This window comes from Apus apus, chromosome 6 (genome assembly GCF_020740795.1).
Source record: "Apus apus isolate bApuApu2 chromosome 6, bApuApu2.pri.cur, whole genome shotgun sequence".
In the NCBI taxonomy this organism is placed as follows: domain Eukaryota; kingdom Metazoa; phylum Chordata; class Aves; order Apodiformes; family Apodidae; genus Apus; species Apus apus.
The window spans coordinates 21,832,660-21,851,962 of record NC_067287.1 but is presented as its reverse complement, the minus strand read 5'-3'; the positions used below and the strand labels follow the sequence as shown (position 1 = coordinate 21,851,962).

General features: G+C 38.3%; 1 protein-coding gene across 13 annotated transcripts in view; it reads right to left on the bottom strand.

Moving 5' to 3' along the window:
- Window positions 1-19,303, bottom strand: part of RAPGEF4 (Rap guanine nucleotide exchange factor 4) — a 135,419-nt gene that overhangs the window by 50,908 nt on the left and 65,208 nt on the right. For all 13 annotated transcript variants that reach the window (XR_007889850.1, XM_051623155.1, XM_051623161.1 and 10 more), the window contains 2 exons: window positions 18,206-18,278; window positions 17,334-17,398 (listed from right to left, as the gene is read on the bottom strand). Coding sequence is in view for 12 of the 13 variants with exons in the window: in XM_051623155.1 (XP_051479115.1) it covers window positions 17,334-17,398; window positions 18,206-18,278 (138 nt within the window). In the remaining variant the exon portion in view is untranslated. The remainder of the gene's footprint in view (window positions 1-17,333; window positions 17,399-18,205; window positions 18,279-19,303) is intronic.

Genomic DNA, 19,303 nt, shown 5'->3' with positions numbered 1-19,303 from the left:
GATGGTTAAAGCACAGCAGAAATGGAGACAAAGGCAAACAAAATCAAATTTCAGCAGCCACCTCAGAAAGATGGGAAGACTTTTTGCTTTGTTGAGACTGGTAGTTAACAGCATGGACCAAACTTATTTCCAGCGTGAAATGTCAGAAGACACGACATGAGGGCTGACTTTGGCTGGTGTTTTGGGCTTGCCAACAGGACAGATCATACCAAACATGGAGGCCTCCCACAAGCACAAGACCTTGCACCTCTGTCCATGGCAGCCATAGCTCCCTTACACCAGCACAGTCAAGTTGGAGGTACAGTGAAACACATGCCATGTACTGCTTGGTTGCTGGGCATCAGTCTTAAGCTGGGTATCTGTTCATTAACTGCCACAGGATTTTAATGATGTGACAAAGTCCTGGTAGTAAGCAAATAGTGCTAGGAGCTATGAATGCACCAGGAGATGGTAGGTCAGCCAGGAAGGGGAAAATGAGCGAAGCACATGACAGAAATAAAAAAAGATTAAAAGATCTTAATGGAGAGGCCTGTATATGGAAAACAATGCAAATGTTTTTTCATTTCTAACCATACCCTACAAGAAGTTTCTGAAAAGGCAAATTAATACAATCAAATTGGAATTCCTGATTTTTCTCATTAATAAGTCAACAATTTTTCAAAGACTCATTTAAGTTACAAACATCTTTGTCCCATCAGAAGGCCTATAGAACATCTGTCAGTATTTCTTGGTTTCCAGAAGAGTGTGGAGCATGCTTCAGACAATCTACATTTGCAGTTCAAGGGTTCTAAGAATAGCAATAATCTTTTGAAAGATGCCTCTAATGCAAACAAAACTATGAAATAACAAACAAGTGTATAAATAAATAATGAAGTCAGAGATATAACTCTGAGTATTAATAACTTTTGCTTTCATTTTCTTTTAAAAGAATTCCAAGTCCTCATCAAGTTTAATGAGACTGAAAGTAAATGTACACTTAAATTGCTGGCTAAATTGGCATTGAAGTCATTATGACAATTATTTTTAAATTCTACATTCTTAAAAGAACCTAGCTTCCAGATTTTAATTCTAGTTAGAAATATACTTCTAGCAGAGATAAAATGCATAAGACAAAAAATGGTAAAGACTTTTACAGCAACAGACTAGTGAAAATGAAGGCACATTTTTGTTCTTTAGTTTCCATTAGGCTAAACAAAAATGCATTAAACTATTAGGTGAAAAAACTGAATATGGATGAAGATTTCTCAATAAATCCCCCATCCTAATAAAAGCAGAACAGAAGAGCAGGTAGAAGATTTCAACCGAAAAGCTCAGAAAAAACCCAAGATGAAAGCTAAGGCACAGCCCAAGAATCTGCAAAAAGCAGCAGGAAGGCTTGCTCAGCTACATTTGAATCTGACCAGTGCAGAAGGATCAATTGCAAAGAGAGACTTTAACTTGGCTGAAGGTGATAAGGAAATGATCCAGTGTCAGAACTTTACGGAAGGAAGTAAGAGGAACATCAGAGTAGAAACAATGGATTAGGAAGAAAAATGTCCAGAAAAACAGAATACTGATAGCTAAATTTCTGGAGCAGGCCATAAGGCAAGTATAAGGTAAAATGAGCTAAAGAGAGCCGACAGTTACTTAAAAAAACAACACTAACGACATGTCCAACATATCGTAGCACAGAGTTAAACATGTAGTAAAGACTCAGCTAAAGAAAGAACTTTTCAATGAAATACAGAAAGGCAATGCACAGAAAGGAGAAAGCAGGGCATTTACAAAAGGCAAGTATAAAAAATAAATAGAATAACGAAGGACAGCATTAAAAAAGCAAAGGTATAAAATGAGACAGATCTACCAAGAAATGTTAAGACCTATGAAAAATATTCCACAAGTACATGAGTAATAAAACAAAGAAAAGAAAAAAATTTCATCTACTGTTCAACAGAGGAAAATCTATCGACAGATAATTCAAGGACAGAAGCAGGTGATTTTTTTTTTTTAATCATTGTTCATTAGAAAAAATCTGTGGCAGAGAGATGGATAATATCTTAAGTAGTAGAGTGAAAACTAAAATCTCCTACTGAAAAAAAAAACCACAAAAGAATGGTCGAGAAAATATTTTGTAAGTGAGCTATTTTCAGATTGGCTGAGTTTGTAGAATTTCATGCAGAAAACTTGAAGACCTTGATGAAACTTTGAGAGGGCAGCAGCCACTGCTGGGGATTAAGGAAGGCAGCAGAAGACAAAAAACAGGGAAAGGAAGTGCTGAAAAATTATAGACATGTCATCTTAACTTGTTTTCCTAGAAAAAGTCCATTTGTAAGTACCTGGAAAAGAACAGGGAGATGAGTCACATGTGACATATATTAAACAAGAACAAATCATGCCACACTAATGTAATTTATTTCCATGACTGTGCAGCAGCACTAATAGATTAGGGAAGAAACAGTAGAATTTCTACCCCTTGCTTTAGTAAGACTTTGGCTCTGTCTCGTAAGATATTCTCTTCTGCAAAGGGCAGATTACATTCTAACAAAATAGGTGCAAACCAGTTGGAAAAGTATCTTTTGAAAGTAATTACAACTGAAGCAAAGTCAAACTGGCAGTCATACCAGAGGTCCGTCCTGAGCAGCATTCCTAAGAATATATCACATGTGAAAACACTAAGTATTACCACTGGCTGAAGTAGAATGTACACTGATTCTGCAGATTTCAGGATGGGAAGGACTGCACACACATAGGAGATTAAGTCTACAATTTGATACAGTTTTGACACTGGTCAAAAAAATATGATACTGTTACACAACACATAGTGCTGACTACTTTTCTGAAGCAGAAAGAATCAGCTATAGAAAGACATGGCAAGGAAAAACTGTCCTAAATTCCACAGAAAAAGAAGTAAGTTTTATAACAGATTTTAAACAGAACTGAGTAAGCAATGCCATACTTGTGTGAAAGCAACAAATACTGGGATTTTGCAACAGATTAGATACATAACACACTGCTGCTTTAGTAAGCCTAGATAAGACCTAAGCTAAAGCACTGTGTCTCATTTGCCCGGTGTATTTCAAAAGCATCTGTGCCAACTGAACAGAATTTAGAGGAGAGAACCAAGAATAATCAGAAAGCACAACATAAATAATAGAAGTTGCTCAGCAAAGGAAAAGACAAGTCTTAGCAGAAGTGTGATAAAAAAGCCATCAGATTAAAAAGGCCTTTGAAAACAAGAAATCTACCTAGTCCATAATGCAGAGATTAGGAAATAAAGAGTTTAAATTGCGGTAAGAAAGATTCAGCTTAGATATCAGTGAAGCTTTTCTAAGAGTGTAGGTGGTGAATATTGGCACAGATTGGCAGGGAAGTGTGGAAGGCTTGGGAGGATACATAAGGTACATCAGGAGTGACACTTAGCTTTCCTTCAGCATAAGTTTAAAGCAACACAGCAGCAGCATCTTGCTTGCCAGCTGGTTCCGCCCTATCGTGCACACAGACAGTTTAACACGATCTGCTGATCCCCTCTGGGAGGGAAACTGCATATGGGTCTGGAGGGCAGAGAAGGGAAAGCTGCAGGTGGTGGCAGAGGGAAGCAGAAAATGATCATGAGAAACCGTGACAAAATGGGACACTGAAAAATTCTGTATCTGTACATTTATGGATTCACGTTTGGGCCAATCAAACAAACTCTTCATGAAGCCTATCACAAAACTCCCTATTTAAATTGTGGTGAAGCCCAGCAAGCAACAATTTCAGCCTCCATTCCTTTGATGATGCCAATATTTATGAATGAGAACAATACCATAAATTTAAATAGGGCTATAGGGCTATTCATGTGTAAAACTTCATGCACACATTTAATCTCTGGAGAAATAAGCCTTAGATTAGAAAGTATAGGGCAAGAGCTGCCTTTATTTCTGTGCTTCTTACATCACTGAGCAAGCCACATGCAAACAAATAAAGACTATAATGAACAACAATAACAGAGACCTAATACGAGGTCTGTATTTGTCAAGTTACTTGAATCTGCTAAATAAAACCTAAGAACATCTCTTAAAAATACATTTTTCTATTTCCCTTGTTAAGTAGCTGTAAAGGGATGTGCCTTTACACATAAATGAATGCTTTAGATGCACAGCAGATTGGATCTACAGAATCAAATCTACAGACCTAATTTACTACTCTCAAATGTTAATGTAGGAGATGTATATTGAAAAGAACTAAGATGAAATAACACAAAAGCCAATGAATCAAGTTTTTCCCATGACCTCAGTGTAGCTTGTTTCTGAACAGAGAACAAGTTTCTGTATTTACTGGAGTTAAGCATGGTATGTGAGGTTGCCACAGTGATCAGATAAACCTGTGCACTACTGTTGATCCCTTTATTTCCAACTGAGGCACTGAAAAGAACTGCAAGTGACATCTGTTTTCCCGCTGGCTGGCAAAGGATCCAGAAGAAACAAAGGACAAAAGCCACACAAGTCAAAAGGTGGCAGCAGCAACAGCCATATCACTAAGAGGTCTGTTTGTTTTACACTCTCAGTATTTACTGCTATTGGTGATTTAGAGCCTAATCCAAATCCCAAAGTCACAGGGAAGTCCCTATTTGACTCAATGGGTTTTGAGTCAGGCCCATAGCATTTATTCTCCTAAGTGTATTTCAGGAAGCATAGCATCTTTAGCTCTTACTGTTACTGGTTCCAAACTATTCCTGATGACTGCCATTTATTACTGACATGTTTGAATAACCTCGTAGACATCTCCTGAAAGGCTGTAACTGTCCTACCTGGTTCACGTGGGAGGAAATATAACATACAAAAACCCCCACAATACTGGTGAAAGTATAGCCAGTATCCTAAAGTTAACTCCATTGGTCCTACTTCCATCTGCAGAGAAAGAGTGTGTCTATGCAGACTGCAGCAACCTGTGCTAGGATGCTGCAGGTAAAGCAATATACTTAGTGAATGCAGCTTAATGAAAAACATCAGAGAGGCAGGTGACCAATGATCCTGTCATAAAATGGCCCTTTGAAAAGCTTTTTTTCAAAATTTTAAGGAAAATGAGCCAGTATTGGAAGAATTTCTGTGCTCTGTTAGCCTATGCTGGATCTCTGGAGTAGCCCTATGTAGAACATACTGATACACTGACCAACGCTTGTCATCAGCAAACAATGTATGTCATGACCTCTAACCAATCCCCCAGGGTGCACAGTCCATAAGAAACCATGGCACACACTCCCTGCCACATGGACTTCCGATGGTCAGGACACGTTACCTGACTGAGCTCCATCCAACACAGAACACAGTCACATCTACAGAGAGACCTCACCACACTCCTCCAGAAGACAAGAGAAGCGGAAATAGAAACACAATCACTACCATGCTGGAAGCATTTCAGACACCTCTTCACAATCTCCCCACGAGTGTATGTAGCGAGAGAACCAAACCATGCTGCCTAGCACTTGCCACAAGGCAGTACTAACAGCCAAAGAGCAAAGTGCCTGCTCATGTCTCCTAATTGGAAAAGTAAAAAATTTATAATGACTGACCTCGTGCCAGGTCTGTAGGTGACTTAGCAACACCTTGCAATTAACAAAGGACAAATTACCAAGAAAGAGCACTTCATCTATGTTTACCAAACAATGCAAGTATTAAAAGGACTTGTAGCTCACCTAGATAGTCTAAAATCATATTACTAAAACAACTTCAAACCACCCATGATCTCAAAAGGCAACCATGCAGTTTCTTAAGAAACGTTCACAAACAGCAGAAGTAGGAAACTGGGCAAGGTATGGACAGAGGAACACAGAGTCACAAGGATGTCTGCAAAATTAAGGAACTGTCACAGTAAAAGGAATGAATCACATCTTCAAAATCTTCTGAGTTTCATAAAACTAGAGCACCTCTAATACTCCTATATTTAACAAGCTACAAACAAACTAAATCAAGCAAAATAGACTAGTAGAAATTGTCAGGACCAGTAGTTAAGACAGCTCAGTTTTCTTCTTTCTGCCTGCATGACCTTACACAAATCACGTAATCACACTGTGTTTCATTTTCCCCATTGGAGAGAGGAATACTAATAATTTCTACCTTTGTAAAATGCTTTGAATACTGTTGGTGAATCGGCTACTATCAAAATATTCAGAGTAGAGATGACTGTTTTAAAATCTACATTCTTTAAATGTAATACAACGTGAAGACTAAGCTGTATTTTAAATACATTCTAAAAATCGCTTTCCTTTAGTAATCTACATGTATTAATAGCATAAACAGGAAAACATGTCCCTTTACATTCTCAAATACAATCATTGTAGCAAATTTCTTTTAGAAAGTTAAATTGAAATTGCATTATTAACACTTCTACAATGTTTCTTTGACAAATTGTAAATGTCCGTCCCTTTAATACAAAATGATTCAGCCATTACCAAAAATTATACTTCACTGTGAATGTCAAAGGGAAAAATAATATTGAAACAGACTATGACCAGTGCACAAAAACCCCCAGAACACAGTTAATGATGTCTTATTTTCCTGTCATTTTTTTACTTCCCTGCTACAATAAAACAGCAGCTGTAACTACACTGTATGTACTGAATAAAATGTCAGGAAATGCTAATTCTGCTGTGAGCACTCCCAAAATTCAGACAGAGGTGTGACTACAGTTGTCCTAAGGAATCTCAATCCAGCATTGTCATAGGTTTCTCTGCTGCTGCATTTTTTTAACCTACAAAAGAATAAAGTATTCTTTTTACTGTCTCTTGCGAGAATTACTGGTTTCTTAGTATCTGTGGCTTTAATACTACATTTACCAGAAATAATTTACTTCTTGAGAAACAAATTATTATGATGAAGATGAAAAAGTGCGATAAATATTACACAGCAAGGTTACTCATTTTTAAGACCTGACTCTCACCCATGCTATAGGTACAGAGCAACTACTCAAAAGGCAAACTGAAGGGAAGTTAAAGATTAATGAGCTTCTGGAGGATTTAGTTCACTTGTTTCCAGGTACCTTTATAACTCCTGCATTCCCACCTCCAAGTCTCTCAGGAGGCAAGCCTGACAAACAGGACTGGATGGCCTCTCCTGGCTTTGATCACACCCAGATGCCAGGACTGCCCTTTAAGAACTAGGTGGTGAAATTTTAGATGAAGTGGCTTAATGACAAACATAAAGGTGCCAAAAATTGGATGAAGTGTGAACTAGGGGGTGAAATTGTGAACCTATTAAAATAAAGGGTAAAACTCTTGACTTCAGTGTAGTCAAAACGCCACCCAAGTGAGGCAAGAGCACCACTGCCGGGTGATAGCGGTTTCGATGTTGTGTGCCCCCAGCTACTCACTCCACCTCTGAGTGTTTCAACTTCTCTATCTGTAAAATGGGGATGACAGTATCTACTCGCATCTCTGACAAGTTAAAATAATGAGCAAATGAAAACATTGCTGTACATTGCAACTGACGTCCTGGAAGTCCAGCATCTATAAATGTATCCTGAGCACTTTGTAATTGTTTTTAACACAGCAAGAAAAAATAAAGTGAGACAGGGCATTGAGGGTTATTTCCTGAATTCCCTGGGCAGGTCAGCAACAAGACAAAGTCTCTGGCAAGTGGGGAAGAGAAGACAATTTAAACCAGTTTTGTGTCTCTTCTGTTGATTATAGGTTCCTTCTCCATGATCAGGACAGTGCATTGTGTGAATGTACATGAAGTGAAGAAACACAGAAGGACTGCAGCACATCTACCTCAGATTCCAGCTGCCCTATCTACCCCTCATTCTTCTTCCTGTCATCCTTTATGGAAATAGATTTTTTGCTAAAAATGAAACAGAAAAGAAATAATCTAACAATATTCAGTGTGACACTTTCTGTTATCCTACTTCACAGAGGATTTTGAATGATCTACATGTTTTCCATCTACACAGAATATATTTCCTAATTTTTTTTTTTTTCTGTAGTGCATGAAAGTAAACAAAGCAAAGAAATCCCACACTGATGGCTAGACTGGAACACATTTTTAAAAAAGCACACACATTCTTCTTTCAGCCAAGCATTCTGTCATAAACATAAAAATCATCCAAACACCTCTGTTTAATTTACATTATTTGTGCGTCAGTGGAAAAGAGAAGCATTCTGCTCTTGGCAAATACTCACAAAACAAGCTTCTTATCTTCCTTAAAAGTCCTATTTCCCATGATGTCTACAAAAAGCTTGTCAAAGTGGAGGGTACTGATGGACTGAACCTGCTACCCATCTTGCTTCACCCAAGTCTTTCACACTGTGCAGTTGTTCTGCTGGGTGGTTTTCTTTCTAAACTGGATTGTAGTATTGTTAGGGTAGCACCCTTCTTCCTAGTGCTTCTGATACAAAAGACAGCTCCTGTCCCTCACTGGGATGTGTTAGCACCCCCACAGCTCTGCTAACCTCAGTGGACTGTTTTTCACATTCACTCCATAATGCAATGGGAATAATCAGTAAATAAAACACAAACACTGAGTTAATGTGCATCTGTGTGAAGAGTTCTTCCTCAAGAAAACAGTAAAAGAATACTACCATCAATTCCTGACAATCTGAATAAAATATAGTTAGCATTGGAAAATAGCAAATATTTCATATTTACAAATTTGCTCCTTCATACAAAGTTTGCAGCTGCTTAAGTTGATACCATTTAAATCAGGCTTGTTCACATGTGTTCTTATTGTTTTGAATTTCAGCTCATCTTCCCCTATAACTAGTGAGGGACAGACATTTCTAAACATACTCTGAGCTGCTTCTTTTGCTAAATGAGTCTTCATAGCAACTTGAGAAAAAAAACTGGTTCCACAAATATATACAGAACACTGCAACAATTAACCCAAGACTGATACAGAGAGGTGAAATTACTCCAGCTGACATTTTCCCCTAAAAAAACACATCTCTTTACATCCCCATTTACCCCAGTACATCTCTGAGAGAGGACCTCTTTTTATCTCTCTCAGTATGTAGCCCAAGCTGTGTAAATTCTGTGATGTCTGGCTTTTAGGGATATGATGGAACCATTTCCTTCTGAAATGGAAAGGGACCTATTTGATGTATTTTGTAATTTATTCATTTTTTTGTAACCCCCAAGCACAGCCGTGGGTCATCCTCTCCTTGAACCCCACATCCAGGCTCTGCCCTGTTACTCATGCGGATGCTCCCATCATCTTCTTATTGCACACCCACCCTCTCCTACCTCTGCTCCTGGCGTCACTGCTGGCCCTCAAGCATCTCTAAGGTGGGCTGGGTCAGAAAACAGGCTCAGGTGAAAAGTAAACACCTGAGCCATTGTCAGAAAGGCTACAAGATAAGAATGGCATGAGAGAAAGGTATTTCTTTAGTCCACTCATATTCAGGCATTTGAAGTCAGTTGCTTTAATGAGTGAGGATGGACAAAGAAGTACTAGAAAGTTTATAAAGACTTAATCATAATTCTCCCCTGTTAAGCTACTGGCTCTTTCTCCATCCAGTTTGTATTTAATTTATTATTAAATTATAAATATGTCATTATACAAATGTTAAGGTTATTACACAAATTGTTTATATAATTTAATTTCCTAAGATGAAAACAAGAGTGGCTGAGTATTCCTAATTAGAAGTAATGTAATTACTGGTATTGGAAGCAAGTGGGTTTTTTTTCATTTTTTACTTCGGAATCTAAATTATGTATTAATTTATCTACTAGTCAACTCAGCTACATATATTTGTATTTCCTCACTAACTGCTATCTTTAATTTTAAAACAGCTGCATCATTGATGATAAAGCACAAAAAGATCAAGCATGTTCACAATCTTGTGTCAAGCTTTCTTCCAGAAGGAAATTTACAAAAAGAATAAATAATGAAAAATCATAAATCTTTAAATACCTGAAAAGCATTTGCTCTTTATCTCCAGTGATGGATATAATAGTCCAGTTGCATCTTCGGTTCTGTCATAAATGTCTGACATTTTTGCCCCAGGAATTCTAACTTGGAATGGCTCTAAATGAACACCACAAACCAAGCACTTCTTTTGGTGATGGTGTTGTTTTTTGTGTGAAACCAGTACAACGGGCTCCTAGTTCTTGACCAGGTAACACAAGAACAAGAAAAAAATCACTGGAGAGCTTTTCCCCACTATTTATTAACCTCTCAAATTTTTGTCATCTGTATACAGACAGAAAAGATGCTTCAAAATGATCAAATCAGACACATTGATTACTTTTTACTGACCCAGAACTACAATTGACTTTGTGGAATATCAATTTCCAGCATGCATTGTAGGACAGAAAGACAAAATTGTTTGTGACAGATTATGTGAGTGACTAGAAGAAATCTGATTTTAAGATTCCTGATCCAATTTTTCTGCCAAACTTGAGAAAATAATTACAAGATTCAAAAAAGTTCATTTTGCTGCTTCAAATATAAGTGCCAAATATGTTACTTCTATATGCTTGACTTGTCTGAAGACATGAACCTTGAAAAGGACTATCTTTTTTTCCTCAGAATAATTACCCACTCTTTCTGCCTTTCAACTGTAAGAGATAAATGGAGCATACGTGCATGGTTTTATATGGGTTGGGACAGAATCAGACATAAGACACACGCAAGGAGCAGGAGTCAGCAAATGTGACTCCACAGTATGTATTATCAGAGTGTCCTTGCCAGCACTGTCCATGAAGCAGAGGCCTCCACCCCTCCTCTACACCATGGCATCAAGCACAAACAAGAACTGCAAGGCTTTAGGATACACATAAATTGCAATAAAGGCTGACATAAAAAATTTTAAAAGGCAAGAGAAATGGAAAGCACCAAAATAACAATAATAATTGCTTGAGGGGACTCTCCACTAAAATACTGTGGAGATCATACATATTAATAATTGGATGCAAAAGTCATGGAGCTAAAAGCTCATATAGTTTAGCTCTAACATGGACTTGAGTGTACAGATTATGCTTCTGGTAACAGAGGAGGTGTCTCTCTCTCTCTCTTTCTCCTGTAACTCTCATTCTTCATCTTTTCACTCCTCCCTCATGATAAAAGTCACACTCCCCTGATTTGGATCTTGCAGGTAGTTTCACAATGACTCGGAATCACTGCTTAGCACCTAATGAAAGATACAGACACAGACACTCTTTTCCAAGCTTGGTTTTCCTTTCCTGAGCAAAGGGCAGTGGTTGCTTCTGGAATATTTTGCAGCTGTGACAGGAAGGGGAGGCTCTGTCTTCAGGTGCTAACAATACAACTGCACTGTGCTATTGGACACTATTCACTGTTTCCCATTATTAATCTTCTCCCAAAATACGTGGCAATTTGCTTGTATATGAAAACTGAAATACACCAACATATATTTAATTCTCCCTTGTTACTGCTCTTAGAAAATTAGGGTAAAATTTTAAATAAGAATATTCCTCTAGCATCTTTAGGATGCAAAATTCTGCCATTTTCTGCAAAAAAATGTAACTCAGCTACCAAGAGAAGTCTTGCCTCTGTCTCTTCCCAATCTCACTATTGTTGTAGACAGCTCTATTTATCCTTAGAATTGTCCTTAGAAACACTACAATGAAAACTCCTCGTTGAGGAAAGAAGGGACCATATTTTTTTCTTTCAAATTGACAGAAGGGCTTCAAGAAACAGGAATCCTTGAACTAGATCAAGTACACACAAAGGGAAATTAAGCTCATTTGACACATACACTGGTAAATACACAGCAACCTGGAACAAGGATTCTGTTCTTTTTCTTCAGAGAGCTACTCATTCCTGTATAGTAAATGATCAAATGAGAATCACTATGGCTGGAGCTGGATGTACCAAAACCTTCCCTCATGGTTCTGCAACAGTTTCACTCATGGAAAGCCTATTTATGTAAGCCAACAGACCTACTAACAATTTTGTTTACATTAAAAAGCTTTGATGATATATAAAGACCTTCACATTTTTCATTATGAAGTTCATTGCTAACATATGAAAAAATTTTTCACAGACTGCTACTCATTTCATGCTCCTGTCTTTGTTATCTCTCCTGCCATACGCTGTCAACATGTGACTCACTGCCAGGGACTATATGAACAGCCTCTGCACTAGCTGAATTCTTAAAGGCTATGATAATGATTGAACCCTGAGCACTTTCACTTCGAGCAAAATGGAGAACTTGTACAAGTCTCTAAGCAAATTACTTTCATATATGTGTAACTGGTCCCACTATTGGTCCCAGAGTAGCCCCTACAAGTATTTGGTACAGTTAGGACTGCATGAAGACGTTATTTAGAAATATTTGTACATTGTGCTTTTATGCGACCACTTTAAAAACAGAAAACAAAAGGGATTTTTTTTTTAACCCTATGCTAACATGACAGATGGAAAGGTGCCTTTCAGAGGAGTATTTTGGCACATCCTATAGGAGCTTCTCTACACAAAGAGCCTTCACATAAATAACTTTCAGTAAGCTTCCAGTCTAGAGGATTTGCAGACTTTTCAAGGAAAACATAAAGAGGACATTTCAGCCTGTGAGGATCACAAAGTCGATCCATGTGTTTTTCGAATATTCGTGCACTAGGGGGAGCTCCTGCAACTCTTTATCACAACAGAAACGTAAGGCCAATACAGGGAACATAAAGGCAACAGCATGAGAGATTTCAGAAAAAATATGTATATACTCTTCACCCAATAGCAAGAAGTACTCTATGAATTTGTACAACTTAATCTTCTTATGTCTTGTTTCAGTATGGACTCCTCAGTACACAGGAGATGAAGATGCACTTTCCCTCTTTCAGGGTGTACATTTCCAATGAAGACACAAATCGATGTATGTAGCTTGTAAACAGTAGTAGAAATTAAGTTGTACAAAAAGAAAGTTAGCATGGTTTTAGAGGTTAGATGTTGTTTTAATTGAGTGTGTCGCAGGAAAAACATATGAGCAGGTAATCAAAGTCTGTATCATAATAAACATGAAGAATTGAAGTACCATAACAAACAAAGATAAGAGGACTTCATTAACACTGCTCAATCAGTCTCCATTCTTGAAATTCTCTCCTTTCAACACTTAATTTTTTAGCCTTCCTGTCAAGCAGAACTTTTCTGTGGGGGTTCTTTCAGCAAACTGAAATATGGAGATTCCACTATGGAAACCAAAATAAAACTTCCCTTTGGATCATCAGCAGAGTTAGGACTTTTAAACTATCAAATAATTGTTACTAATCACAGATAGGAATGCTTTCTGTGGATCATTCCCCTGCTCTCTTAGGCACAGTACACACAATTTGCAAAGGAGTTTAAAACATTTGCTGATAGCAGAAAAAGCCATTCAGCACCACAGTTCATAGGAGAGTGGAGATTAATGCTCTCAGTGGGTCTGTCCTCTGTTCTTAGCCACATTCATCCCTGTATCTCTACAAGTAATTTCTGCAATGCCCTCTTCTTTAAATCTATCACAGAATTATCAAGGTTGGGAAAGACCTTCAAGATCATCAAGTCCGACTGTCCACCCTACAACCCCTAACCACTAAACCATCTCTCTAAACACCACGTCTGCCTGTTTTTTGAACACCTCTAGGGACGGTGTCTGTACCACCTCCCTAGGCAGCCCGTTCCAATGCCTCTCCACTCTTTCAGTGAAGAAATTTTTCCTAATATCCAATCTGAACCTCCCCTGTTGCAATGTGACCCCATTTCCTCTTGTCCTATTGCTAGTTACTAGGGAGAAGAGGCCAACACCCACTTCACTACAGCATCTTCTCAGGTAGTTGTAGAGACCAATGAAGTCTCCCCTCAGCCTCCTCTTCTAGAGGCTGAAGAGTCCCAGCTCCCTCTGCCTCTCCTCATAAGACCCTCAAGACCCCTGATCACTCTAGTTGCCCTTCTCTGCACCTTCTCCATCACCTCAATGTCCTTCTTATACTGCAGTGCCCAAAACAGCACACAGGACTCAAAGTGTGGCCTCCTCAAGACCAAGCACAGGGGCAGGATCACCACCTTGGTGACCGTGGGAGTGAGCCAGTTTCAACTGAGGTTTTTCAGAGCTTAACACCACAGTTTATTTTGCAGGGGGTCACAAATGGCACTACTTACTGCCAGAACATACCCCATATGTCACGCTCCTAGTCCAAAGGACAGGATTGCTTGGGTATCCCTGGGCAAAGCTATTTAACATTGGCTATGTATTTTCCCCCAACCTCAATGTCAAAGAGGTTTGATCCATTTCAATTTAAAAACCAGCCAGCTGCATACTCTCAGCATGGAGAATTCAGCATAAACGGTGAAAAAGCGGCCAAATTGTAAGAACAGGATCTCATAGTGGGAAGCACCATGCAACCCTGCTGCCAGCTCTGCTGGTAATAGATGGAAACAGCAGCACTGCCTATTTTGTCTGCAGGCTGGAACCCGACCTCCCCTGCGTTCTAAGTACTCTTCTGTATCTTTTCCAAAAATGTATTTGAAATTATTATTGATTTTGTCAATTTCACTTTAGGGTTGCATTCATCTCACAGATGCAGCTATATGCAACTCTACCTCATGAGTATTTTCAGTAACTAGAGCTAGAGAGACCAGTGTACAGATATAAGACCGACTAATTAAAAAGACAGAAGCTGTGTTACTGTCCCTTATGTAAGACAGCTTTACATTGACTTCGTTTCCATTCTCCAAAATATAACAGAGGACAGTAGCATACTCTGGCTTAGTATTTTATGCTTAATTTAACTGCTGTATTACATTAAATGGCATGCAATAATGTAACCCTAAATGCAAATTAATTCCTGTTGGGTAAAAGAAAATCTCTTTGCTGCCTTCTCTAAATAGAAATTTTTTAATAGATTTTAATGAACTAGGAAAACCAAACAAGCCCATATGGTGAGAAAATTTCAAGGCATGTACTAAAAGAAAAACCTTGTATTACTCATCAAAATCTAACAGATGTGACAGGAGAAAAATACTAAGCTATGAAGATGAAACTCAAATAATTAGCAAATATGGAAAATCATCTATTACAGTGCTTGCAAAAGGCTAAGCACCAGCTAAAAGAGAAGAACATGCATTTCATAATTCAAGAGTGGAATATATTAAATTTAATTTAAAGCAAATGCCATATTATGATCAGAACTACTGAAGATGTTATCTCCCTCTGTTTGAGCGTGTAATGTTTTCTTACCATATGAAAGATCTAGAGGAACCTTCTTTGAATCTCAGAAAGTTCCTCACTCAGCCTTTTTCTGGACATTGCAGAGAAGACTGCAGGCCTCTCCAAGCTGTATTTGCTGCCAGTCCCACAAGCTAATGATACAAAGTCATCAACGATGTCCTGCAAACATGTCCCTTTACCTGGATGAATGCCCTTCCCTGATGTAGTAGCCATTGTGACAGCTGTTTAGGACCCTAAAATAAGCAAAATATATAAAATCTACAAACACAGGGCTGTTTTCTGGTACCCTCTTATTCTGTATTTTGGATACCTGGCAATAATTGCAGGAATTTGGCCCTGTGATCCAAGTAGTCCTCTGACAATTCAAAAACAACTGCAGGGAATGAAGACTGACACGTTGTATAAGCACTCTAATAGCTGCACAGTTCAAAATAGCAGGAATGAAGCTTGCATGCAGTAAACAAAATACTCCAGTATTTATCTCTGCTGCACTTCCCTTTCACTAAAGATAATGGAAGAGAACTGGGGTCATATGGTGAAAACAGACAACTAGGACCCATGAACCACTTCTATGCTGTGTAGGTTTTTCTGCCACGTTTGTCATGGGGCTGTCTGAGCTCCTCCATGATGAAACAAGATGACAAGCATCTGTCACATATTTACTCCCTCAGCGTCAAAGGTGTACAGTGTGGGAGGGAGAAAGATGGCTGGTTTCTTTGTGTTTTGGCAAGGAAGTTAATAGGCTTTGCAAAGGACCTATTCCTCTAAAACTAACTGAACAGTTTGAGCCTGCACCAGTCAAGTTGTCTCCAGCCCAGGTGAACATTACTTCGTGCAGGAAGAGTGGTGCTAGAAAATCCCAGCTATTGGCAGCAGTTTTAATCACTAAACATTGCTCAGTTTCTGAAATACTTTGTATCTGAAAGTGTATATACCTCCCTTAGCTAAGCATCAGTGTCCCTTACTGGAGGGATACCACCTTCTAGGAAAGATGGATGTTTTCACCTTGTTATCTCTATCCATCAACTCCAGTTGCTTCAGAAAACACAAAATCATCTTTTAGTTTGGATTCCAAACCTGGCACCTTCAGTGAGAGGTCAAGGAAGACCCCTGATCTGGCTTTACTCTAAGTGTAGTGTTGAAATGCCAACATCTTAGAGAAGCTCTGAGACTCATTAACTGTGTAAAATGCTTACAGAATGAAAGGTGCTATCTAAGTATCTAAGAATTATTACTCAGTGCATGGAAACATGTTTATTTTCATACAGGATAAGACTCTGTCAGGAAGAAGTATAATGTTACTGAGTAAGATTCTAGAAAAAGGAACTGCATACTGTTACATTTACACACTGAGTAAAGCTGAATGTGACAATTAAGAAAGGTCAGTACCCCTGAGGAAGTAGGGCAGACAGGCAGGGAGAGGTAGAAGTAGTTTTCACATTAAGAAAACACACTAAAATATTCATTGTCTTTACCTGCTGTCAAGATGTGTTTTGTGTAACAAAAATACCTTTAACCTTTTAGAGACACCACACAAATGCATCCAATTAAACTTCCATGTCCCAAAAGAAGGCATCCAAGCATGTTGATTACTGTAACTTTTCTATTCCTGCCATTAAAAAAATCTTAATCTTTACAGCAATGCTTGATATTATTTCTTCCCACTATCACAACTACTTTAAAACCACCATAGAACTATTCATGAGTTCTTTCATGTGGGTCTGATCTGATGAGACTGAAGGCATAAAGAGCTATTTTACAAAGGGGAACTGGAACGTAAAGCTGTGCTCTGAACCAGGAGCAAATGCCCGCTGAGCAAAGGGCCAGAACAATGCCAGTGCATCAATTAAGACTCACATAAGTCTTAAAATAGGATTTAATTATTAATTTTATGATCCAATGGCTATACAGTGGTCTTGTCACAGTGCTGCTTTTCTTTCTTACCCTCAGCACCTCTCTGACAAAGACAAGACAACCAGATGGTAACACAAAATTTGGCAGTAGTACACTTTCTAATAATACTGATCCTAAACCAGTTCCTTTCTCCAGTTCTATGATACAATGTCTAAAGCATCCTTATAATGTGTATGTTCACATACATCAGCCACATGCTTTGCATTTGTATCTGGTTCTTTCCAATTTAATGCTATGCTTTTGCATTTTTCGTTACCATGTCCTCCACCCCCACCTAATAACAAAGGCAAAACTAAGTGTGATTTACCTTATTACAATTTTTAGAAACTTGGCAAAGAGCACTACTTGACATACTGTCCTTATCTGGCATTCCTAAAAAAAGAATACAGAAAATTAATATACACTGTAAATTCATTAGCAGTTGAGATATTTTTCAATAGAATAAGGAATTGGAGGGTTCAATACTTTGGTAACATTCACATTAATCTGTGATTTCCTAAAGAGCAAAACAGATTTATTCAGACAACACTTCTCTCTTGTTAACACAAAAAAAACCCAAAAAGCTAATTTATGTAAAATCCAAAAACAGTTTGCCAAACATAGTACTTTCTCACAGTTTACTATCTGAAATATATATATCCAGGAATTATTTACATTTTTTATTTAACACTATCCCACAGTCTGATGGGTTCTCATGAGTCAGAGACAGACTAAAAGTTATCTAGCCATATAACTACGGTCAGACAGTAGCATATTTACCACAGACTCTCTGCTCAAGCACTAACTTAGGTTCCCAAGCAAGTTGTGTAGCCCATTCCAATTAAAAATGTCAGTTTGTTATAGCTATTTTTTTTTTAATAGCAGTACTCCTGGTCATTTCCATGGAATACAAGTAACACCTGTAACCAATTACACAGCATCATACAGAATGTGTTAGTCAACAGGCCTGGTTCACAGTGCAGATCTGTGTGCAGCTCAGTGTACACTTGTATACAGCTGGGAATGCAGTGAGGCAAGGTCTAAAGTCTTTCCTACTATATGCAGTATTAATAGAGCTGTAATAGTGACTTGAACCTAACATTTAAATTCCAACACCCAAAACCAGAGGACGTTCATCTTTCCCAGTCCTCTCTATTCTCTTTTTTTTAACATCTGATGTCTATATATACTCTTACTTACTGTCATTGTTGGAGCCAGTTTCCATAACACCATAAGGAGGAGTGAGAAGTCCAGACATATACTGTCGATACTTCTGAAAGACAGCAATGGCACATTCAGTCAGGTACAGATGTATAAAGTCATTCAGTGGATAATGTCGCATGTACATTTGTGTGTCTCCTGCCTTGTGCTTCACGTGCACCCAAGCAATTGGGGGTATTCAGACATCTCTTTACTCATAACACTACAAGGCCTGCTTTCTTGACTGCACAAACTGCCTTTCTTTTATCAAAAAGTTCTGCAAAAAGATCCTTCATCGTCCCCAAAGCATGATTTTGAGGGTTCTAGTAAATCAATATTGCATTTAGTTGTGTGATTTCCCATAAAGGCTGTTTTAAAGCTCCTTTGAAATTGCATTACTCAGCTGAACTCAAGCTAGAAAGCTACTTTATTGTGGGGATGGAGACAAGGCTGTTAGCTGAAGGTTTGTGAGAACCATGTACCACTACAGTTCTCATGTCAGATTTGAAATCTGCAAAATTTAGTGTGAAAACTCTAAGCATTTAAGTCCAAAACACTGTTTGGTTTTCAGAAGCTACAAGATTATTAAACACATAAACCCAGTACCTCATGTTACCTGCACACACAATAAAAAATTGTCTTATCAGATAAAACTTTGTAATTGTAAAAGGCTCTTAGAGTGCATTGATGATAACTTCCTCATGCAGGTAATTTAAGAGCCAAGGAGGAGAGGTGCACTCAGCTGGACCTTGTATTAACAAATAAGGTCTGGTTGAGGACGTTAAGGTTGGGGACAGCCTTGGTGACAGTAATAATGACATGGTTGGGTCTACTATTTTACAAGGAAGAAGCAGGGCAGTAAGTAGGATTACAACCCTGGGCTTCTGGAGGGCTAACTTTGTACTCTTCAATGATCTACTTGCAGGAATCCCAGGGGCTAAGACTCTAGAAGGCAGGGGGGGCCAAGAGAGCTGGTTAATATTCAAATGTCACTTCCTCCAAGCTCAAGATCAGTGCATTAACTTGAGTAAAAAATTGGATTTTTGTTTTCAATCATATTGTATTACTGTCGTGCTTAAGGGTAAACAATTATAATAC